Source organism: Brachionichthys hirsutus, chromosome 15, assembly GCF_040956055.1.
Source record: "Brachionichthys hirsutus isolate HB-005 chromosome 15, CSIRO-AGI_Bhir_v1, whole genome shotgun sequence".
In the NCBI taxonomy this organism is placed as follows: Eukaryota; Metazoa; Chordata; class Actinopteri; order Lophiiformes; family Brachionichthyidae; genus Brachionichthys; species Brachionichthys hirsutus.
The window spans coordinates 3,267,162-3,291,236 of NC_090911.1; the positions used below are offsets into that span (position 1 = coordinate 3,267,162).

The 24,075-nt window shown below is 45.4% G+C and overlaps 1 protein-coding gene across 1 annotated transcript in view; it reads left to right on the forward strand.

The window, feature by feature from the left end:
- The window catches only part of zswim5 (zinc finger, SWIM-type containing 5), a 41,887-nt gene extending 19,284 nt beyond the window's left edge, over window positions 1-22,603 (forward strand). The window contains exons 2-16 of the mRNA XM_068748717.1: window positions 9,614-9,801; window positions 10,328-10,496; window positions 11,746-11,894; window positions 12,741-12,891; window positions 14,149-14,325; window positions 14,405-14,581; window positions 15,060-15,206; window positions 15,283-15,420; window positions 17,397-17,548; window positions 18,303-18,405; window positions 18,537-18,672; window positions 19,557-19,714; window positions 19,807-19,970; window positions 21,081-21,162; window positions 21,741-22,603. Of these exons, the coding sequence (XP_068604818.1) occupies window positions 9,614-9,801; window positions 10,328-10,496; window positions 11,746-11,894; window positions 12,741-12,891; window positions 14,149-14,325; window positions 14,405-14,581; window positions 15,060-15,206; window positions 15,283-15,420; window positions 17,397-17,548; window positions 18,303-18,405; window positions 18,537-18,672; window positions 19,557-19,714; window positions 19,807-19,970; window positions 21,081-21,162; window positions 21,741-22,603 (2,954 nt within the window). The remainder of the gene's footprint in view (window positions 1-9,613; window positions 9,802-10,327; window positions 10,497-11,745; window positions 11,895-12,740; window positions 12,892-14,148; window positions 14,326-14,404; window positions 14,582-15,059; window positions 15,207-15,282; window positions 15,421-17,396; window positions 17,549-18,302; window positions 18,406-18,536; window positions 18,673-19,556; window positions 19,715-19,806; window positions 19,971-21,080; window positions 21,163-21,740) is intronic.
- Window positions 22,604-24,075: the final 1,472 nt, after the last annotated feature.

Here is a 24,075-nt window from a genome sequence, read left to right on the forward strand (position 1 = left end):
TTTTTATACATCATGTTCATTTCAAAAATACGTTTATCTTGTGATGTCTCCATCCATCCACCCCCTGCCCTCCTCCATCCATCCATCCATCCATCCATCCACCCACCGCCTGCATCCCATGGCTGCTGCCTGCCTCATCGTGGGCTAACAATGGCAGGCAAGGCCCCAGCCTCGAGGCCCACAGCCCGTGTCTTAGAGGGGGTGTCATGGGTGGGCGGTGCTTGTGGAGGATGGGTGTGTGTGGAATCATTTGGGGGCAGCCAGTTGGGGTGGGAAATGGAGGGAGGGCAAGAAAAAGCAGGTCATGCCCAGATTAAAATTCAATGTCTGTCTGCCTGTGTCAGCGGGCTGGCCTTGGTGCATCCGTGAGCGGGGGCCCATTCTTAAGATCTTCAGGGTGCCTTCTGGGCTCGCCAGTCAGCGTGGCATGAGAGAGAGAGGAAGAGGAGGGTGATGAAGTTAGACAGGACACAAAGTAAAGGCACATTGTGGAGAAAAACGGGTGGGAGTATTCAGAGTAACTGGAATCAGCACAGTGTGTGTGTGTGTGTGGGGTGTGTGTGTGTGTGTGTGTGTGTGTGTGTGTGTTGGGTGCTTTCTTCATGGTGCAGCAGTAGCGTCATAATACATGCAAGACAAATCAGATTTAGTGATGCACGTTTCCTTTGTGTTGGTGCTGCATGGGGGGGGGGCTCTAACACACACACACAGACACACGTACATTCAAACCAATCCCCCTCTGTTTTGGGCTCCATCCCCATATGGTGGGTTGGCTTGATGAGCGCTTGATGAAGTCAAGCCCTTTACCCTGTGTGTGTGGGTGTGGGTGTGGGTGTGGGTGTGGGTGTGTGTGTGTGATTGCTTTTGAGCTAATGGATAAACGAGTTTCATCCTTGCAGAACATTGTGTGTGTGTGTGTGTGTGTGTGTGTGGATCGTCACAGCTTGTATGTCGGCCTGCATGCTGCTTTCATTATAGTTATTATTCATGTTTCATGTGTGATTGTGCCAAGGAGAGCACTGATCAGCGCTGCAGGGGTGAAGGCTAATCAGGGGGGGTCCAAAGGGTGACACACGCACAACAAAACCACAAATAGACGAGATATTTCCCAGAATGCAATGAAGCATCCGATAAAACCAGCCGCCGCCAGCAGGAATTAAGTTCATGTCTGAAATGTCGGATTCATTTGTTGAATGTGAATCTGGCTGCCATGATGGCATGTATTTAAAACTCCATGCTTATATGTAAATGGTGATATATCACAAAAATACAAATTGACTCAGAATGGATGTCAAAACTTTCACAGCAAAACCTCATCAATATGGGGACTTAAAAAAAAAAAAGAAGCTTTCTTTGTCTCCTTTGTTTAGAAGAATATTTTCTTTACCACAACACTTCACCTGATTCTCCACTGGGCCTGGAGTGACTCGCTAATAGATTGGTCTTTTTGGGTGAACTGTTCCTTTAACGGCTCGTCTGTTTGTACGAGTTGAAGTCAGAAGGCATTTGCAGTTTTCTCTGTCGTAAATAAAGCTGACGGACGCCGTCCCGCTCTTTAGACTGTTGGTGGACACCCTGTGCACGGAGGCCACGCCCACGCAGCGCAGGACATTATTCACACTTCATCTCTTAGCTGGTTCTGTGTGCTTGCCCAGGCTTCAAAGGCTCTGGCAAAGTGTGCCATCTGCTTGACAAGCCAAGGTCAATATTCTCTTATTCCAAAATGTCCCCAACGTTCCTCTTGTTCAGGCTCCAGATATTGATTTGGCTGCGTTCATCAGATTTTCGCTTTTAGCTGTACAGTAAACAAAAACACTGATTAATAAAGCTGGATTTGTATTTCAAATGTTGTGCTTTGTGCTCAAATGTGTTTGTGCCCAAACTACAAATGCGGTGCTTTGTAGTGCCTTCCTCGGTGCGAGTACACAGACGTGTCTTTCTTTTCATGCTTTTGTTGCCGCCTCACTGTTCCTTGTGTCGAATCCGCCGACTCAGAATGGAGCCATTTTGTCTCCTTCAGTTCCTGAAATGAAATATAAGCCTCTTAAATGCATACTTATCTTGCCTTGCAGACTGCGCTTGAAGAACAAACACATACGCAGGCACGCACACGCACACGCACACGCACACACACACACACAAGCTAGAGAGGCATTGTGATGCCAGCCCTTGTTGTTCCTCAGACGGCGGCTGCATGCTTGTGCCAGATGGTTGTTCCTTTGCTTTGCATGCCACCATACGAAACAAAACCCACGGCTGGTTTAGGAAAAGGGCAGAGAAAGAGGAGACAAAAGGGAGCAGAGGGAGAGATGAAGACAGCGCAAGCAGGAAATCCACATTACCATTGCAGGCGTTGCTCACACACACACACACGCGCGGTGTTTGTTGCAGTGATGGATCTGTACATTTAGCCTCTGTGTTTGTCCGTTGACTGAACATGAAGTTTGGTCAGATGACGGGTTGAATCCAGCCTGGCGACCTTTTCCAGCTCCTTCCATGTTGCCGTGTGAGAGGAGGGACGGCAAAGACAATCGAATCATTTAATCAATAAAGTTAATGCTGATAACCTGAGGACATAGAAGTTTATAGAAGTATAACAAGGTTCCCTTTTCTATGTCAGATCTATAAGTGGGACCTTCTCCTTCTTATTGAATGCTGCTGTTCCATTCTTATTTTATTAGACGTCGACCAGCAGCCTCCTTTATTTTTAAACCGCTAGCGGACTCACACAATCTCACTTTGTGCAGTCGGAATATGTTTCTTCTCTGACATGAGTCCATGCATTCAGTGATCTCTGAACTTGTGTGTCAGGTAAAGGTAAAAATGTTCATCAGGCCATGCTAATCAAAGCTAGCTTGTGGGACATTGCACACGCTGCAAACTGGGAACTGTCTTTGCTGACTACTGATTAGCAGCCGGACCAATGCAACTTGTACTTCCTGTTGATTGCAACTTCATTGGCTGGAATGAGACTTCCTTAAGAGGGGGGGGGGGGTGTCAGCGCGTTCCTCTGATCTCGCTGCCTTCAGGCGCGTGTTTCTGCTGAGCTTTGTGTCCGGGTGTGCAGCTGGAATTTACAGGCCGTTTGCTGTACGGCTGCTTTTCGTTGGGAGTCACACACAAATGCTGTGATTTCCCAGGAGAAGGGTTGAGGTATAGTCACCGCCTCGTCTTCACTACAGTGCAAAGAAACGTCAGGCCCGGTTCAGTTTCTTCAGCGAACGATGGAGTCGGGCTTTGTCGTCGGGGGGGATCGACACGAGCCCGCCTCTGAGCCTCGAGTGATCGCCTCTGCTCGGCTGTGAAGCCAGACAAAGCTGCAATAAAGTGATGCTTCTGCACTACAAACAATAGCCTGAACAAAAACACGGGCCTTGGGTGGACAGGCTGCAGGAGTGTGTGTGTGTGTGTGTGTGAGAGACACGGGCACACCAAGGCCCTACCTCTGCTTCGGCTTTGTGTTTCTCGTGAAGCGACCAAGGGACGCTCCATTCACAGCAGGGAGAATGCGGTTCCTGGATCGGCCCAGGTTGCTTTCAGATTACACAGATGAAGGTCATGATTTAATTGTATCAAACAAAATATGACCCCCCCCCCCCCCCCCCCCCCCCCACACACACACACACACACACACACACATCACACAGCTATTCAAAGGTTTAAATGTTTCCATCTCGAACTCGAGGCCTGTATCTTTTTACTGGCACTTAACCGCTCTCCCTCATTTTGATGACATTTCAGCGCCGCTGATAGCGGCGTCCATTTCTTTGTCTGTTATTGATGAGTATTTTGTTGAACACAATCTTGTTTTCTCAGTAATAATTTCTTCATGTCAAGGCTTCCCTTTTCTTAAAATGTGTTCTCTCCACTTCCTCTATTTGCTCAATCGGGGTTGGGAAGTCGGGGCTGACACGTTCTCACCCTGGTGGGTGTCGGATTCTTGTTGTTTTCACAGCAGCTGAAAGGGCCTTGATTAAACCTTTCTCTCCCAGCGTTTTCTTCTTCCTCCCTTCTCCACCCTCTTCCCTGTCTACCCCTTTCCGTTTGCGACAGAATGAAGCAAATCAGGGAATCAATTCAACGTAATCATGACAAATGAGTCCCGGTGGTTTGCAAGGGTGTGTGTGTGTGTATTAGGGACAGGGCTGCTGGGAAATCACAGATGAATCAATCAGCTGTTATCACATCAGTATATATCACAGGAGGGATGGATGGATTGGCAGAGTGGAGCATGCAGAAGAAGAATCAGCCCTGTCTGTGTGCGTGCATATGCACGCCTGTTTTGCTGAGATAGATGGCTGATTGTCTACAGGGCTGTGTGTGTGTGTGTGTGTGTGTGTGTGTGTGTGTGAATGGGAAGGGGGGGGCTGCTTTGTAAACCTTGGAGCTGTCAGAACAGATGGGAGATGGGAAGGGCTGCAGGCTGCGAGCGCTGTGTTGGCTGCTGAAGGAGGATGGATCTACTTTTGGAAGGAGTAATGAGATTAGATTGGGAAAAGAAGGTGAAAGGATTTTTTTTTTTTTTATTACTATAGTATGTGCTTCTACTGAGGATGCACTTTTTGCCTTCAAAGCATCCCATTGAGGAGGTTGAGCAAAAAAAAGTGCTCAGTGTGTGTGGTCCGGAAGGACGGATGAAAGATGTTAATGAGGACGGTGTGTGTTTAGTAGAGCCCCTCGCTCGACGTCTCCATTGTGTCGTTTGTTTTTTAAGATGTGTGTTCATGATGCTGGTAAAAAAAGTGGCCTTAGAGCAGAAAGAAGATTTGTGTTTTGTCAAGCTGCAAATACTTTGTTTGGGTCTGTTGGGCCACTAAGAGGTCTTCCTCACCTTTACAGCGCTCCAGGAATAGCAGCATCAGTTTGTATCTGGCTGTGAGGTTTTGGTCAAATAGGACAATAACCCTCTGGCTCTGACTGGATCCATCTCCCCAGCTGATTATGGGTTAATGGCCTGCGACCACGGGGAGCTATCTGCTACCTCATTGGCAGATGAGCTTCTGCGTGGGTGGGGTTGCCTTCGAGTGACAGATGGCGTGCAATGGGGAGGGAGGGATTGAGGCAGGGCGGTATCTGTGTGTACATATACGCTGGAGTATGGGGGGTGTCTGGAATGGGCTTTTCATTATTTTTTTTTATTTTTTTTCCTCATTACTTTAAAGCAGGATTTTGTGAGATTTCAAACATTTCCATAAAAATATTTTCAAAAAATTAAACAATGTCAAGCAGCATATTTAGATAAATAATCCAAAATCAAATCCACTGTAATTAAAATAGTCTTTTTTGAGAAGATGATCGTGGAAGAAAGACATTAAATTCTATTTTTTTTCTCTTACAGAATCAGAATGAGGATTAAAGGTTTGAATACAGACAACTCTGTGTGGTCTAAATGGACAGCACACACATCTCATATGGTCATAAACACACACACACACACGGTGAAGGTTCTCAAAGCAAACATGCATACCTGCATAAAACACACATGATTTGCATACAGGCCTGAGATAATCCCCCCCCCCCCCCCCCCCAAGGATTAAGCTAGATCATTGTATCTGGCTCCTGTCCAACGTTACACAAATTATACTCCTTATCAACCTTTTTTAGGAATTCATCGGTTTTCCCAGAACCTTTCCCGTTCTCTGTTATAGCTGCAATACTGTGACAAAAACAACCATCATTGTTATCTACTGTGAATATCACTGAATAGTTTCTGGTGTTTCATCACTGGCATTACGAACAAAAGCTGTGTGTGTGTGTGTGTGTGTGTGTGCACATGGTTGTGTACCTGTGCATGCAGACTGTGATTCAGCATATTTTTATCGAGCGTCATTGTATCTCCATCTGCTAAAGACACATCATCTCCCTTCAGCGTTTTCACACACGCACACAATCATTCTGTGTGTGTTCTGGGCCTAAAAAGGGTACAGATTGTGAAGTTTTGAACTGTTGAACATTTGAGCGGACAAAGGGAGAAAGTAGGCAGACCCATGTGTGTACCTCAGGGTTCTGTCACGGGTCCACCTTTTTTGTAAAATGATATTGTTTAGGCCTTTGTTGCTGTTTAACACACCCTCATGATAAGAAATCCTCTTTCAGATGGTCATTGAAGGAAATGTTTTTCTGATTGGGTATTGCATATTATATATTTGTCAGTAGTTCATAGTAGTTCATTCTTACAGATACTTCAGTTTTGGAAGCCCAACTATGTATTTGCTTGATAAAATGTGTTTCAATATTTTCATCTTCTCAGTCAGAGACAAGAAAAATGTCTTTTTGTTAGAATAGATCGCCATTCACAAGAAACACAGCAGGATCATATATCCTGATATTCCTACACATACAAATCCAGAAATGGATTAACTAACCTGTTAAAAACGGCCACATAGTGTAGGAATAGACTTGATATTGGTGTAAATGCCTAAAACAGCTCATTGAAATTAGATCCGATGTTGATTTAATGTGTAAAACTGGTAAAAGGGGGGGGGGGGGCAGACATGTACTGAACTGTGTCAGAGCCACTTTAAACTTGATTGAAAGTGAAAAGAGCAGCACATTCATCCCTGTGGCCTGAGCAACAATAGGCTTTAGCCCAGTAGAGGCAGACGGAGAGAGAAGAGGGGGGGCCTCGCTCAGAAGCCAAGACTGAAAGGGACAGCAGCAGAGACGTCCCAGCTGTCGGGACGTCTCTGTGCCATCAAAAGTCCTGCCCTCAACACAAATCTATCAATGACTGATGAATGACAGGACGTCATTCAGACAGTTCGGAGAGCGGATGCTCTCAAATGTTCCCCCGGTGCTTTTAAGAAATGCACTCCTCAGATTTCTTTTGTCTGATCTCTTCCTCATCGCTGTGATGATTACAGCACCAGAAGATCACATTTAAAATCCCTGTGCCAGAGCTAGTGTTAGTGCAAATTGACTGCAGGTACACCACATCCATTATATAGACAAAGAAAGGCATTTGTGATATTACTGTGCGCTGCAACAGATTGAGTTTGACACGCTGACTCAGGGGGTGGGAGACATTTCAACAGTTTAGACGGCTTTTTATGTCTATTGGCAGAGACATCAGTCTCTCTCTCCGTCTGTACGCTGTCATCTGTCCCATCCTTCCTGTCTTAGCCTGGAGGGCCTGGTTGGCTCGGTGGACTGTTTGTCATGTCTTTTAGGAAGACGATTCATCATCTGTATTATCTGTGACCTGGTCAGGATGGCATGATGTTGTGTCAGTATATCACCAGGTCGGTCATTTCATTCTATTAATACATAGCACACGTTGTTGAAATGAAGCCAGCTCGGCCAACAGTTGGTGATCTGCCTGTTCTTTTGTTCGAGGCTGGGTAATGTTGGTGTTTTGGAATGTTGGTTTGCAGTTCAGATGGTTGTGACTGAAGAACCATGTGACCCAGTTCATCCCGTAAGCAGAGCCATGTAGCCAGTGGATTCGTTCCCATGCCGTTGATTGGATAGTCAGTGAGATGATAATGTCATCAGTCTCTTCTAGTCCTCTCAAAAGTAGCTTTTGGTGGCCTTCAATTTTGTTCAGGGTCTAAACTGATCTCTCCCTCCCTCCCTTTCTTCCTCCTTCCCTCTCTACACCCTTTCTTTCTGTGAAAGCAGCACAGGTGTTTTGGTGTGATACAGTAATCTAGTTTGGATGTGCACAGTTCCATAAATAATGGAGCCGTCACGGTAAGGCGACAGGACAGAGCAGATACTCTCTCTTCCCCAGTCTCGGTTCTCTCACATTTCTCCTCCAGTCTCCTCCCCATCTGCCCTCTGTTTCCTCATTTGATATTCTTTTGCTGAGCTTTTAGTTCTCTACTTACCTTTCAGTTCTTTTCTTATCGTGCCGTGTCTCTTAGTACCTGGGCTACACAGGATCCCTACAAGTGATGACATTGGGCTGTGAATGGCTTCATCACCATGAGATTTGACCCAAAGATCCTACCTTTCATATTCATTAAGTTTAGCAGCCAGTGTTCTCAAACTTTGTACAAATCAGACTGTTGCTATTTTTATTTTTCAAATCAAGTTTTGTTTGTCAGACTTCAGGCTGCTGGACATAAGGGACTCGTACCACTGAAGGCTAGCCTGCATGCATAATGTTATGTCTTTATCTTAAGAGTGAGGCCCACATATATATCCCTGAGGAACTCAAGGGATATATAAAAAACTGTTTTAGTAGTTTTTAATTCCTTTCAAATAAACATAAATATTTAATTATTGATCTTGAAGTGTTTCTTCTTCTTCTTTCTTGTTCTGCCTGTCCTGTGAGGGGTCACCACAGCAACCCAACGTTCTCCACTTCACCCTGTCCTTTGCATCGTCCTCCCCAACACCAGCCACTCTCATGTCCTCCCTCACTACGTCCATGTATCTTCTCCTGGGTCGACCTCTAGCCCTGTTCCCTGGCAGTTCCATCCTCAGCATCCTTCTACCGATATAGTCCCTGTCTGTCCTCTGGACATGTCCAAACCATCAAAGTCTGGTCTCTCTGACCTTTTCTCCAAAACGTCTCACCTTCACTCTCCCTCTTATTGTCTCATTTCTAATCCTGACCAACCTGGTCACTCCCAAGGAGAACCTCAGCATCTTCATCTCCTCCACTTCTAGCTCCGCCTCCTGTCTTTTCCTCAGAGCCACTGTCTCTAAGCCGTCCATCATGGCTGTCCTCACCACTGTCTTGTAGACCTTTCCCTTCATCCTCACTGACACTGTCCTATCACAGAGCACACCTGATACTTTCCTCCACCCGTTCCAGCCTGCCTGCACACAATTCTTCACCTCCTTTCCGCATTCTCTCCATCACTGCACTGTTGACTTGAGGTACCTGGAGTCCTCGACCTTCTTTACGTCTATTCCTTGTAACTTCACTGTTCCCCCTGGGACCTTCTCATTTACACACACATACTCTGTTTTACTCCTGCTCACCTTCATTCCTCTCTTTTCTAGAGCAGACCTCCACTTCTCTAGATTCTCCTCTACCTGCTCTCACTGCAGATCAGCGTCATCTGCAAACAACATATTCCAAGAGGACAGGTTTTGACCCTAAAAAGGCCCTCAATATACTTTTCAAGCAGCTTTGCTTTTTAATGGGATATATGCCGTATGTGTAAACGCGAGTGTTATAAACGCAAGGATAGTTGTTTGTTCTGCAGTTGACTTGAATAGATGGGTGATAATGTTCTGTTGAGGGTTCAAAGGCACTATAGAGGAACTGTCTGGTTCATCTACGGGCGCCGACTCTTAATACCCTGGGGGCTGTTTGGATGTCACCAAGAAATGGTCACACTCTAGTGACCCCATTTTCACTGCACGCACACAAATGGCTCGAAATGAGGAGACGTGCAGGTAAAGAGGCTCTCAGGTGACACAGTTCTCTATTGGAGAGGTCTCATTAAGATGTGTGTGTTTTGTGCTGAGGCTTCACTCTCGCGGTTTGGAAGGGCTCAGATTACTCTGTAGTTTCTTTATGTCCTTATGCTTCCTTCCTTTTTAGTTAGTCCACACTGAGACACTAATCTCAGGTAGAGTTGTGTGAGTTGAGACGTGGGTTTTTCGCCACAGTGACTCACGATGCTCACTCCTCCTCTTCCTTGTGTCTTTGTAGGGTTTCACCTCAGCGGCACAGTAACTGAGCCCGCCACGTCATCGGAGCCAGAGGTCACCCACAAAGTCGCCATCAGCTTTGACCGATGCAAAATCACTTCGGTCACCTGCGGCTGCGGCAACAGAGACATCTTCTACTGCGCTCATGTGGTGGCCCTCTCTCTTTATCGAATTCGCAAGCCTGAACAGGTAATCGCCACAACACATGAAATGCACCCGTTTATGAAAACATTCGGTTGGAATTAAATGAGTTTCTTACACAAATGTCAAAATTCTTCATGACCTCACCACGATTCTCATGTAAAGTTGGCGAAGTCTCTTAATCCTTGAGCGTCACAGCGAAGGTGTTGTAGCATTTCTAGAAGCAACCAAAACATATGTCTAACAATGTTTAAAATGCTCTATGAGATGCCTCCATAGAGCTCAAACTGTGTGCTCCAGAGCTCCATTAGAGCTCAAATTGATTTGAAAAGACGTTTCTTACTCCTTATTTTTAACTGAAATCTTCACTTTAGCTTCTTAACTGCATTCAACAGCGTATAATCTCTGCATCCCTCGTTGTCGATCAGTTACCTACAGGTTGCAGGTGGTTTAGGTTGATTTCCGCCTGAGATCTTTCTAAGAAAACGGCCCTGCATTAAAGCTAAAATGTTTTAGATGCGATGCTAAAAGTCACGATGTCACGCACCAACATTTCCGTGTGTTTCTGATGCAGGTGAAGCTGCGGCTGCCCATCTCAGAGACGTTATTTCAGATGAACAGAGATCAGCTGCAGAAGCTGGTCCAGTACTTGATCACCGCCCACCACACCGAGGTGCTGCCCACTGCCCAGAAGCTGGCCGATGAGATCCTCTCCTCCAACTCTGAGATCAACCAGGTCCATGGTGAGGAGACAATGGACTTGATTCAAACAGAAGATAGCCACACGTTTTTAATGCGTGGCAGTCAGCGCACTATTGCTGCAGCGGCAGACATCTCTTTGCGGTGATATCTTCACAGCAACAGCCCAGACTTTAAAGCTTCCAGGCTTAGAACATGCTGCATGTGAGCCTGCAGCCGGTCGCAAATCATAGGCCTGCTGAAACGGGAAGGCAGGCTTCAAATGGCTCATTTGGTTCCTCAGTTCTCCAGTTGCTGCTTCCTACATACATACAGGAGTATGTTGAAGGAATAAGAAGGTGAAAAGGAAGTAAAAGAAAGTAAAGACATGAATGGAATTGAAAGGGACACTGAGAGGAAGCGATGGGGGGAAACTGGAGAGTGGAGACGGGATGGAAAAGAAAGATGAAACGAGCAAAACAAGTATGTGGGTTAACAGAGAGAGAGAGAGAGAGAGAGCATGGCAGAAACGAGAAACCACACGCATTCTTTCACCAAACAAAACGCTTTTCTGTTTCTCTGTTTCATCCTCCCCAGGAAAGGCTGACATTCTCTAGCTCGTCTGTCCAGGATGCCCTGCGATGCATTTCCTGTCTATGTTTGACAAGGGGGATCATGGGGGTTGAAGTTCAGTTGAGCTCCCTCCAGTTAAAAACACATCTCCCGCCCTTCCTTAACTCACTTCCTGCTTGATCAAAGCTGCTTTACGCCCATCGCCATTTCCCTGTTGTATTCGTCAAACGCTCAACCAGCACTGAACGGGAGATAAATGAAGTTGTCGTAAATTCCCTGGGTGCACGGTTTGCCCAACTGAAGCATTTATGTGACATTTGGGTGCATTGCAAATTAAATGCAAAATATGGTCTATGGGGGCATCAGGCTAACAAATCATGGGAAGATAATTCAGAATGTATTTATTTTAGCTGTTGCTTTTAGGCTTGGTTTGCTGCCTATCACGTAATCCGAGTGTCATGAAAGTCTGAGGAAATCTGGAGCATGAAATTAAGATAAGAAAAGTGTTTTTGTGTTTAAAAGTCTGCTCCGTTTCCCATGGTCGCTATTTGTTTTTTTTTTGTTAATTAGAAACAGGCTGGAGCGCAATGGTGGTGAAAAGACAACGGCACTGTATTTACTCTACGTTGCTGAGGAGAGAGAGTATCAATGCTTAAATTGTGTTTTTCTTTTTCTGCGGACGTTTCTTCCTTTGCAGAATTGTGTGTGCGTGCCATTTAATGTGTGTGTTTCTGTTCCCAGGTGCCCCCGACCCGACTGCAGGTGCCAGCATTGACGATGACAACTGCTGGCACCTGGATGAGGATCAAGTCAGAGAACAGGTCAAGCAGTTTCTGTCACAGGGAGGATACTACGGCTCTGGGAAGCAACTCAACTCCATGTTTGCTAAGGTATTAATCACCACTTCCTGTTTCTGAGGAGGGTTTATTTCTCCTTCCTGTTTAATGTCTTGTATATTGGTTACCAATTAGGAGCTAATCTGCTTTTTGGTTCAATGAAAAGTGTTCTTGAACACATTTGGATATTGCTTTGGTCCCTTTATATGTGCAAAGCTTCAGAAAACCTCGTTCAAAGTATCTTTCTAGCCTAAAATTCAAACTCTGCTCTCTATTCAAATCCACCAAAATCGAAAGTTTTTCTTGTCTGGTCTATGATCGACATCTATGACAATATAACCCCCTTGCAGAATAAGAATAAAAATGTCATTCCGGATCTGTAACAATTATTTCTTCCTCTTCCCTGTATTAGAATTTTATAGAATATGAATGTTCATATCTCTGACCTTTAATGTCAGAGTAGAGGATCAGCGAATGCAGTTTTACTTAAGCAGGTTACTTAGACTCTGAGTCAGAGCTCTTCATTTCAGTGTGTTTGTTTCAGAACATCTTAAATCTACTTTTAAACTCTAACTCTAATAGATGCCATGTGAGATCACATGTTCTCCATTTACCCTGATTTCAATCATGTGTTACAAATAATAATAACAATAATACATTTTATATATATAGCGCTTTTCTAAGTACATTTTAGACTCGTGCTTTTTTTTAAAAATCTAAAATAGAAAAGTAACAGTCAGACACATTCAGAAATGCACTTTGTCACGTTTCATGCCGTTTAGGTTAGCTTAGCTGAAATGTGTGATTGTTTGTAACCTCCAGGTTTTTTTTGCATCGTTATGAATGCATTACCAGTGTTTTTATTACACGCAGCGATTAAGACTCACTTGGTCTTTCCAGGTGAGGGAGATGCTGCGAATGCGAGACTCCAACGGTGCTCGAATGCTAACGCTCATCACAGAGCAGTTTATGGCAGACCCCCGGCTATCGCTATGGAGACAACAAGGCACGGGCATGACGGACAAGTGTCGGCAACTGTGGGACGAGCTAGGTAAGAATAAGAGAAATGTCAGACGAAGAACAAAGCATTATTCAAATTAGGAAAGGACTCGGAGAGTGCAGACCTCCTCCAAGCAGCTCGTTCCCCTCCTAACTGGATCTACACCGTCCACATGGTGATCTGGATCAGCACCAAAAGGTTCTAGATTGTTCTTGGTATCTTTGTGCACCAACCATGAAAAGTCAAAGTTGATGTGCATGTTAAACTGATTTTTTTAATCCGTAAAGGGGATTTTCAATATTAAAATGTAATATTTTTTCCTGACCTCATTCTGGAGCTGATCCAGATGAAATTCTGTGATGAGATAGAGACCCCCCACCCTACATGGCTGTGTTGAATTCCATAAACATTGATCAATAATCAACAAAGATATTGAGAAAATACTTTTGAAGCTCCATTGCCTGGCCCCCCACCAATGGAAAATCTTAAAGTGATCTCTTCTGGATCATCACCAAAATGTAATCATCTGTTCCTGGAAACATCCTTCCGGAACCTTTTGAGTTATCTTGCCAGCAGTCAGACAGACGGACAAACCTCGGCGGAGGAAACGACTTGTTCTATGTCTCACCGAGGTCAGACAACCAGGCTGACAAATCGGCATTCACCCAGTCGGTAAGCCATCAGGTCATCAAGCCGGCAGCGTCTCTCTCTCTCTTCCTCCCCACATGTAGGGAAAATGACAAAGGCTTCTGATCAATACAGCTTCTCTGTGATCAATGTCTGCATTTAGGAGGTCGATGAGAACACTTCCTGAGTGAGGGAGATCATGACACAGACAGATATCAGCCTGCCAGAGGTTGCTGCCTGATCGTGTTTCTGACGGGGGCCAGTTAAGGTTCATGCTTACAGAGCGGCTGAGGTTTGTGCAGGTGGCCTCCAGACCTGTTGTTGTTGTTGCTGCTGCTGAGTAACACAGTAAATCAGCTCCGGCCGGTTCTAAACAAGACACGCAAAGACATTTAGTCTTTGTGGAGACGGCGTTGGATCTAAAAGATGTTTTATCATCATGGCCGTGAAGCTTCTTTGGGAACCAAACTGATTCTGTTGAATCTAATGGAATAGTAGAAATGTTACAGCCATGTAATTATGTAATAAACCTTTATTGCATTTTTGGAGCACGGATGTGTAGAGTGGTAATAGTTTCCTTTATTGGAATTATTCATAATGAGTTTCTGAGGCTGGAGGAAATGTGTCTTCAATCAGCCCTACAAGAGTCTCTGACCTTTTGACCGTCCACCTTTTGCACAGGTGCATTGTGGGTGTGTGTGGTGTTAAATCCCCACTGTAAGAGCGAGGAGAAGAGCAGCTGGCTGAAGCAGCTCAAGAAATGGGGCGACATGGACGTCTGCCCGCTGGAGGACGGCAACTACGGCAGCGAGCTTCCTAACATCACCAACGCTCTGCCGCAGAGCAACGTGGCGCAGGGTCAGAGGAAACGCACAAATGCTCCCGCTGTGGAATCAAAATGTGAACAGGATGAGACAACCAGGCTTTTCTTTCTCAGACTCTCTGTCCAGGCCCCGGAGGACGGTGTTCAGCCGGGCAGTGGAGGCCTGTGACCTCCACTGGCAGGACAGCCATCTTCAGAGGATAATCAGCAGCGACCACTACATGTCTCCATGTTACCAGCGGGAAGGGGAGAGCCTGCTGTTCAACCCCCAGGGCCTGCCGCTCTGGCTGGGTGAGCGCAAACGGACGTTAAATTATACTTGTTTTAAAGGCGTCCACTAAGGACGGAGCGGTTGATGAGCAAAACGTCAGTTTGCAGAAGTTGTGAGGTGTTAAAGCCGTTTTGTCAACACGTCCCAGCCCTTAAAGTCACCTGGAAAACGTTGTCAGATGGGGAGTAAGTGCATGCAAAGGTCAAGGGTTAAATATGGGGACGCTGTGGTTCCACATGCATAGACACGCACACGCGCACACACACTCACACACACACACAGTAATTCTGCTGATATTGAGGCCAGTATCTGCTGTAAGCAGCTTCCAGCTAAGATCTGTCAGATTCTGCAACTTAAGCCAGCTATCAGACACACATGGTGCTCTGCTGAGACTGCAAAGTGTGTGTGTGTGTGTGTGTGTGTGTGTGTGTGTGTGTGTGTGTGAGAGAGAGAAAAGGTCCTGACTTTAGCCTCTCGCTCTCTTCATCATTCACACAGACCATGTACCAACAGCATGTGCTCGTGTAGATGCCCTGCGTTCCCACGGTTACTCCAGGGAAGCCCTGCGATTGGCTGTCGCCATCATCAATACTCTCCGCCTTCAACAGCAGAGACAGATGGACATTTACAAACACCAAAAGAAAGGTAGGATGCATCCATAGAAAATATGTAAAATGCTGCTTGTTTTCTCGAGCCAATCATTTCAGCATCTGTGCTTCAGATCTCCTCCAGAGGGGCGTGACCTCCACCACCAACCTGGAAGGCTGGGTGGGGCATCCCTTGGACCCGATTGGCTGTCTGTTCACTACACTGACTGAAACCTGCCGTGTGGACGACGACAATACCATGGACACCGGAGGTAGAATTTATTTTTCTCTGTGCTTAAAAAATAAATTCTAATGAGAAATTACATGTTTTTGTCAAAACATTAATTTATGTTGTACCTAAGCACCAAACGGAGCAGCACTCCTAATCTCGTTGTGTATCCACTATGCAATGACAATAAAGGCTTTCTATTCTATTCTGACTGTGATACATGCTAGCAGTGAGACCGTAATATCAATGAGGCAGTTTTCCTGCCTCATGGTAGGGGGCGCTGTGAACCCACGGGTTCTATTTGTGGCTCGTTGACTACAGACTAAGTTACTGCTAGCGTTGTTAGCACCATTTGCATTTCTCACACTGGCAATGACTTCTTTTTTTTTTTTTTTTTACACAAGTGGGTGTTGCAGCTGAGCGGAATAGGGGTTAGGTTTCCCTATTGTCGCCAGGGTAAAGGGCCCCATTGTCGCTCCTAACAATGCGGATCACTGGCTCATTGGTTTGTTTGTGTCTCTGCGTGCGTGTGTGTATGTTCCTTCAGGCCATTTGAAAAGGATAGTTTGACTGTTTTGCATGTGTGTGTGTGTGTGTGTAGCCAGGTCACTAGGCTTTTTTTCTCTCTTGAAGACAGCTGAGAACATCTGTTCAGAGAGGGGCGGGTCCAGACTATGTGTCAGCCATTCAAAGTGCTGCTGTCTCAGTGATCATTTCAAATCAACCAATCACTCGACAGTCTATTGATAAAATTGAGTTAAGTTTCAAATATCAGTTCCCACTCTTCTGTATAGATGCACGCACGCACACACAGACACACGGAATAAATAGGATTGAGGTCTGTTGCTCGGAGGGGATTTAAGCAGAATGATTGGATGGGGGAGCAAAGGAAAACAAGTGTGCACCAATCAGCAGCTGAGACTCTCCTGGCATCTGTTCTCGGTTATATCTGCGGACCAGTTGGTGGATGGCTCGTTGCCATCTTTGATTAGTCTATCATAAATGGCATTTATATCATGTTGCACGGATGTAATGATTCACAAGCTCACCAAGTTCATGATTGTTTTTTTACTGGGTGTGAAATAGTGCATGGCACCTTTGCTTATATGCATGTTGTTACCATTTCCATATCGAGTGGAGGAGGAAACACTGCTTGTTGGCTAATATGACACTTCAGCTGCGCTGTGGAAGAAGGATTCGCTCTGGTCGTTGGATGTACTTTGACTCCCTGGATAAGAATACACTTCTGGAGTTAATGACTCAAACGGGCGCCTCCCTTCTTGGTTCAGACTCAGCAGTTCCTCATCCAAACTGTTCAGTCCATTCGGGTTGATCGAAGACGTTTTTATGGGTTATCTGGCTGCACAGTATCTACTGTTTCAGCACGGGTAGCTCAGCGTGCCCGCGAAGAACAGGCGGTGGCAAATAATGTACCAGCAACACTTCGCTCTAGAGCTTTTATTAAAGCTTAATAAAACATGGAGCTCCTCCAATCATCTCTTATTTTCACGTTTTGCTTTGTCATCTAAACAAGACATATATTTTAACACCGTTAGAAATGATAACTGATATTTAAACAGCACAAATAGCTTTACAGCGGTCCTGCTTTTTCTTACTAGTGTGGCTCAAGTGTGTCCAACAGAAATGGGGTTAGTGTTGGGGTTTGGCTTGTTTGTAAATCAGGACAGATTTATCAATTTATTATTAACTCATTATCTGGTGACGTTTCCTCTGTTTTTTTTATACACAGTATTGTATGTAAAGTTAAGGTTCATTGACTCGTGGGGAGTTGGGACAGGAGGAGATATTTCAGTAACTAGAACTCAATGTGAACAAGGGCGTGTGTATTGTACTTACTTTTACACTCTCTGATCGATCGGGCCGGTTGTCCATTTTGGATGCAGCTGAACTTGATACGCTGCTTTACAGCCCCTTTGTTTCTACTATTTATTTTTTTGAAACATGCGAGGATAATAAATGGAGGTGCCACAGGAAAGAAAACGCTGTCTGTCTTTTCAGAAGGTGACCCCAGACCTCCGGTGTACCACCATGTTCCAGTGTGGGGCAGTCCTGATGGAGGGGAGTCTTACCTGACTTTGGCCTTAGAGGTGGCTCTAATGGGAATGGGTCAGCAGCGGATAATGCCCGAGGGGCTATATGCTCAGGATAAGGTAAGCCAGCCCCGTCATAATGACATGATGCATGTTGAGTCCTAGATTATGTGCGTTATAACATAATGCATGCGGACGATGGAGTACACAGTAATGCTAAGTGGTTTGCAGCAGGTATCTAAACTACATTAACTTATTGTTGCATATTTAAAGTATTTTATTTAAATATGCTGCCCTGATAGAAAATCGCTGATTAAATAAATATTAAATAGTCCCTGTACTTAGTTTCACTTTGAGTTAGAATAAATCCAGAGTGTATTTCTTTGCGTGAACACTAATCTGCTTTAGAGATTAACAAGGCTCCAATAGACTTCTCTTACTGTGATGAGAATCGAGTTTATTTGTGTCACACCTTTCGAAGTTAACGGACTCAACACACAAAACCAATACAGCTATATATTAGAAACACAAGGTGATATACAAAGACGGTGTAAAAAGATGCACATAAACACACAAACATTTTAAAATGATCTGAAGCAAGGCTTTTATTCAAAACAAATTTCCAAAAGTACGTCTTTGCAGTAAAATAAAATCACTCTACCTGTGTGCTGCAATGGAGGACAAGGCGTGGGGTATAACACAGCCCTGTTGCTGCATTTAAACTTTAGATCCCCTCTTAAACTGCAAAGGGCCGACTCGTTTTCTCTTAATCCCGGCTCTCATCCTGGCGCTCGTTTGTGCACACGTTGCTCTGATCTTCTGAACATCCGTTGTGTGATCACCCTGAGTAACGTGCCGTGCGACTGTGTTCCAGGTGTGTCGTAACGAGGAGCAGATTGTCGCTAAACTTCAGGAACTAGAGCTGGACGATCTCCTGGTTCGGACTCTACGGAGACAGGCCATCCAGCTGCTGGAGGGTACGGCAGCAACATCCGGGAGACGCTTTACTTAGAGCGCTGAGAGAGTTACATCCAGTGGGGGGGGTGTGTGTAGCTGAGAAGCTGAGAAGAAAAGTAAAAGTCCTGTGGTTTGTGTTTGTCCGGCCCAGCTGGTCCGTTCAGTGGTCTCGGTGAGGTCATCCACAGGGAGAGCGTTCCCATGCACACCTTCACCAAGTACCTCTTCTCTGCACTGCTGCCGCACGATGCTGACCTGGCGTATAAGGTGGCTCTCCGTGCCATGAGGTCAGTTCCTCTACTCGGTTAAATATTACTGAGCCACATCCCAACCTTAACGCACATAACTCTGTATAACGCTTGTGACAACACGCCTTCATTTATTAGTGGGGTTGCATTTTGGTGGGTTTTACTGGTAGGAGTGTCTAATATTTTTTTCAAAACAGGTAAACAGTCGCAACAAACATTATTGTATTTATTATATTAATATTATTTCTTGTAGTATTGAATTAGCTTAGCTTCATGTATTTCTTTGACAGTATAGCTATAGAGATCCTTTGTTTCTGTATTTACACTAATATATACAATGATTGTACGCAAAACAACTACGGTACTATTATGGTATGCTGAAAAGCACTTTAGTTTGATAGAATTCACAGTAATACTGGCTAGCATAGCTGCTGTGTTTAGTCCTGAGGCATTGAATTATAACTGCACTTAAGCTGAGTTCTGATCCACCGTGCATGTAAACAGTTTTCCTTACTTCCTGTTCAGGGAATGTCTGTACAGGAAGTGCCCTAAACAAAATTCCTCCGCTTGGAAATGCCCTGCGACGTCACTAAACACATTTCCTCCATGGACATAAACATGTCTGTTTTCTGCCAGTGAAATAAATAGAATGGTGAATAAATATCAGAGACTGACCTTTAACTTCCTGCTGACAGGAGAAATGAAAATAAGAACAAAAAAACACAAGGTTCCAGGTTTTTTTTAAAAATACGTACTAAAATAAAAGCCAGTCGTTGAGAACTTCTTGTGTTTAAGTCAATGAGATTCAGGAATAAACTTGATTTCGCTAACGTTTTAAGTTTTAACATTAATATTACAGATTATTTAAAGATGATTATAATATTTCTGCAAGCCGTGAACTAAGCGGTCTGTCTTTCTGTCAGGCTGCCTGTGCTGGAGTCTTCAGCCGGCTCGGGGGACCTGGGCCACCCTCATCACGGCATCTCCATCGTTCCGAGTAGATACCCCCGCTGGTTCACGCTGGGACACCTGGAGTCGCAGCAGTGTGAGCTGGCCTCCACCATGCTCACTGCAGCTAAAGGTAGCGTCCAGAGGTCCTCTCGTCTCTTCTGATATTCCTCTCAACACGGAGGTTCATGAGGGTTTTTGTCTCGTTTGGTGTTTCGCCTGCAGGTGACATGTTAAGGTTGCGAACCGTGCTGGAGGCCATCCAGAAAAACATCCACTCCTCTTCCTTAATCTTTAAACTGGCGCAGGACGCCTTTAAGATAGCCACACCAGCAGACAGCCCGCCGGATATAACGCTGCTCAACGTGGCCCTGGAGCTGGGACTGCAGGTACTGGGAGAGTGTGTGTTTGAGACATCAGGGGAAAAGCACGGGGGGGGGGTCAGACACTGCCATCGAGCTTTTCACCACCCACACAAAAACTGCAGTGATCACCAGTCAAAACATGCAAGAGTTTCCTTGAACTCGTCATTTCTGCATGCCTCCACGGCCCGACTACAAATTAGCAGAGAAAACATCACACAGAGTTTTAGCGTTGCTGCTAACAAGAAACCACATAATTAAACCCTTTGGGCTCCACAGTAAACAGAAAACCTCTTCATCAGCTGAGTAAGGGCTCTAAATTTGTCTTCTGGGTAATTGTGAGCACACCGGCTAAATCTGTCGTCCATGGAGAAGGGCGACGTCATGTCCACCAGCGTTCCCCGACATTTGTCCTGCAACGGTCCGCTTTCATGCCGGTCAATTTATCAACGCGGGGGCAGGGGGTAATTAGATTTAATAAAGAGGAATGTAACCACTAAACATTACATTATGCACTTGAAATAACTATTACCGGTAACTGATTATTACACCAACATCTACTCACCATAACACATTAGCTGAAGTTGTGGTCTCAATAATTGCTTCTGTCCTTCATGTTCATGTTTTTTCCTTTGAAAAATTCCAAGTTCTTGTCGTTTAATCCAAGTACGACTCCTGGTTTGTCTGTTAAAAGAAGCTTTTTTTTCTTGGAGGTTGTCGGTTCCTCTTCTTCCTCCCTTCCTCCTCAGTTGGACTTTTCTCCTTTCGTAAAGAAGTTCTCTAACGACGTTTGTTTTTTACTAATTTTCTCTAGATTACAGGTTTATATTTTTAGTAACGTGACCAAGACAAGCGCCTTTATGTGTGGAGATTCACAGGTGGATGTTATGTCCGATTAAGACCGGTCGTTTTTCAAAATAAAACTCCTGTCGGACTCTAATAATCTATACAACGGGAATTATATCAATTATAAATGATTCTTTCTGTGCGGCCCGGTAACAAACGCCTCTCAGACCGGTGGCTGGGAACCCCTGATGTGTACATCACACATTTCATGTTTTCAAAAGTTCGAAGGTTTTTGTCAATATTCTGTCAAAAAACATAATTATAAGGTTTATTTATTCCTGTGTTTTACAGGTGATGAGGATGACTCTGTCCACTCTGAACTGGAGAAGGAGAGAGATGGTCCGCTGGCTGGTGACCTGTGCTACAGAAGTCGGTGTGTGTTGTTTTTACACACACACACACACACACACACAGCAGTAAAACAGGATCCACGCTAGAATTATACCCTCTTTAATGGTCTCTTGTCATGCATTTTAAGTCAGCTGGAAGGTTGACTTTGAATAAAAAATGGCTTACAATTTAAAAGAAAACAAAACGCATCATTGGCACACCAACATCCAGCGCAGGTCCTCGTCACAGTTTCAAGCCCCTCCCACTGGCTTGAAAGATAAACTTTATAAAGTTTATCTTTCAAGCCAGTGAAGTGACAGGTGCTGCCACCTTCACTGGAGGTGGGCGACGCTCAGCCACGCCCACCTCCAGTGCAGCAGGTAGGGCAGGTAGCGAAGTGACATCTAAACTGATATGTCACAGACTTTTGCAGCCTTGGAAGACGAATGCTGTAAGGTCCGCCCTCTGCGATACATGGGCATAGAACCGCTAGATCTAGAACGGAGGCGAGTTTTTACGGTCTAGTTTCTGTAGTTGTCCCTGATTGGATGAGACGGGAACATCAGTCCCACCAGTAGCTTGATCTAACATCTGACCGTGATAAATGTTCTCTCTCCTCAGGCATGCGGGCTTTGGTCAGCATCTTACAAAGCTGGTACACACTCTTCACACCGACTGAGGCCACCAGCATCGTGGCGGCCACCGTCATGTCCCACAACACCATCCTGCGCCTCAGCCTGGACTACCCCCAGCGGGAGGAGCTGGCCAGCTGTGCCAGGACGCTGGCGCTGCAGTGCGCCATGAAGGACCCCCAGAACTGCGCTCTGTCAGCTCTGACGCTCTGCGAGAAGGACCACATTGCGTTTGAGACGGCCTACCAGATCGTGATTGACGCGGCGTCCACGGGCATGACTTACTCCCAGCTGTTTACCATCGCGAGGTACATGGAGCACAGGGGATACCCACTGAGGTCCTTCAAGCTGGCCTCCCTCGCCATGACCCACCTCAACCTGGCGTACAACCAGGACACGCACCCAGCCATTAACGACGTGCTCTGGGCCTGCGCCCTCAGCCACTCGTTGGGTAAAAACGAGCTTGCAGCCATTATTCCTCTGGTAGTGAAAAGCGTGCACTGTGCCACAGTGTTGTCTGACATCTTGCGGCGGTGCACCATGACCGCTCCGGGTCTCGCTGGCATTCCCGGGAGAAGGAACTCTGGGAAACTGATGTCGACAGACAAGGCGCCGCTGCGGCAGCTCTTGGACGCTACGATCTCGGCGTACATCAACACCACACACTCTCGACTAACGCACATCAGTCCGCGGCACTACGGCGAGTTCATAGAGTTCTTGAGCAAAGCGCGGGAGACTTTCCTGCTGGCTCAGGACGGACACATTCAGTTTGCCCAGTTCATAGACAACCTGAAACAAATCTACAAGGGCAAGAAGAAGCTGATGATGTTGGTCAGAGAGCGCTTCGGCTGACATTACCCCTCCCCCAGAGGGAACGAACTCCTGGAAAAAAAAGTTCCACTTATTTGTTCCTATTTAAGAATTTGGTTTCCTTGTGTCTTTATTTTTATGTTGAGCCATTTGTTGACCAAGTCTTAGTTTTTTTGTCGGGTTTTCATCGTTTTGTTTCTTCCATGTGAACCAGGAAGTGTTCACTGTGCATTGCTCTACTTCACTGAGACTGCTAAAGGGGGAGGTGGCTTGAAATGTCAAAGAAACAACAGCAAAAACAAAGCGTCTTTCTCCTCCAACTGAATCTAGAGTGGAAAAAAGTCAAAAGGTTGCGATGTAAAAAGAGAAACACAAAGGAAGTTTTGTTTTGTCGGTGGCACATGATTTGAAAAACAAAAGCTTTTGGAGAACGGGGTACTTCCTTTGCGCCAGAAGACATTTAGCTGGGGTTAACGATTGATTCTTTCCAAAAGGAAAAAGAAAATGCTGAGATGGGAGCGTGCACAGTGTTACCATGACTCGTCTTTATTCAGAGTGTCTTGCAGTAGAGAACCGCATACATGTCGTACCAATGGGTTAGTAAACCTGCTAACTCCTGCTGGTTAGTGGTTCCTTACCTGGATCCTCGAAGGGAGAACCGTGTTGCTGCACAGAGTGCATGTTCTCAAACACAGAAGCCTGGCTGAGGCCGTCCTGTCCAAGGTGGAGGAGCTGAGGCTCTGTACTAACGTCTAGCCAGTCTATCTAGCATGTCCTCCTGCAGAGACGCTATACAGCTGTGATTAGCAGGGTGGACACGTCTCTCCCGAGACGCGACTGTCTGTGGACAAAACGACTTCAATCTGTGAGACTCCAGTGGCCACCTTTCAATCGCTAATCAAGATTTGGTCGATAAGCAATACAAGTTGAGTCTGCACTTCCCTGTTGTTACTGGGCAGCATCCATTTCACCCTCTTTGGAACACGCTGTGACTTTATTTCAGTGACCGCTGTAGAACTATCTCAAGAACTGGAACTCAGTCAGACTCGTTTTGATTCTATCGACCCCACAAGAAATAAACAGAGTAGCAGTAGTAGAACACTCCTTTTTAGAACCAGACGGGTGATGACGTTTGTCAGTGCAGTTGTCTTGCTATTCCTCGAAGGAGAAACGAAAATGGAATCAAAAAAACCTCAAAGTTCAAGGTTTTTTTTATTATTATTCTCCACAGTTCCTATCAAAACTAAAATAAAAGCCATTCGTTGAGAAACTACGGGAAACGCAGCAAAGCCCATCACGTCAAAGAGAAAACACGTTTCACGTTTGCTTTTCTTTCCTCCAGATCTCTGGCCTCGACTCTTAACGCGAGTTTCCTGTTGAATGCTCCTGGTTGTGATTGATTTGAACTGTGAGGAGGGGTTTCTCTGCAGATACACGCTGCAAGCAAACAAACAAACAAAAACTGACTCAATGAAGTCGTAGATATGAGGCCAAGCCTCGGCTCTGCGAGTCAC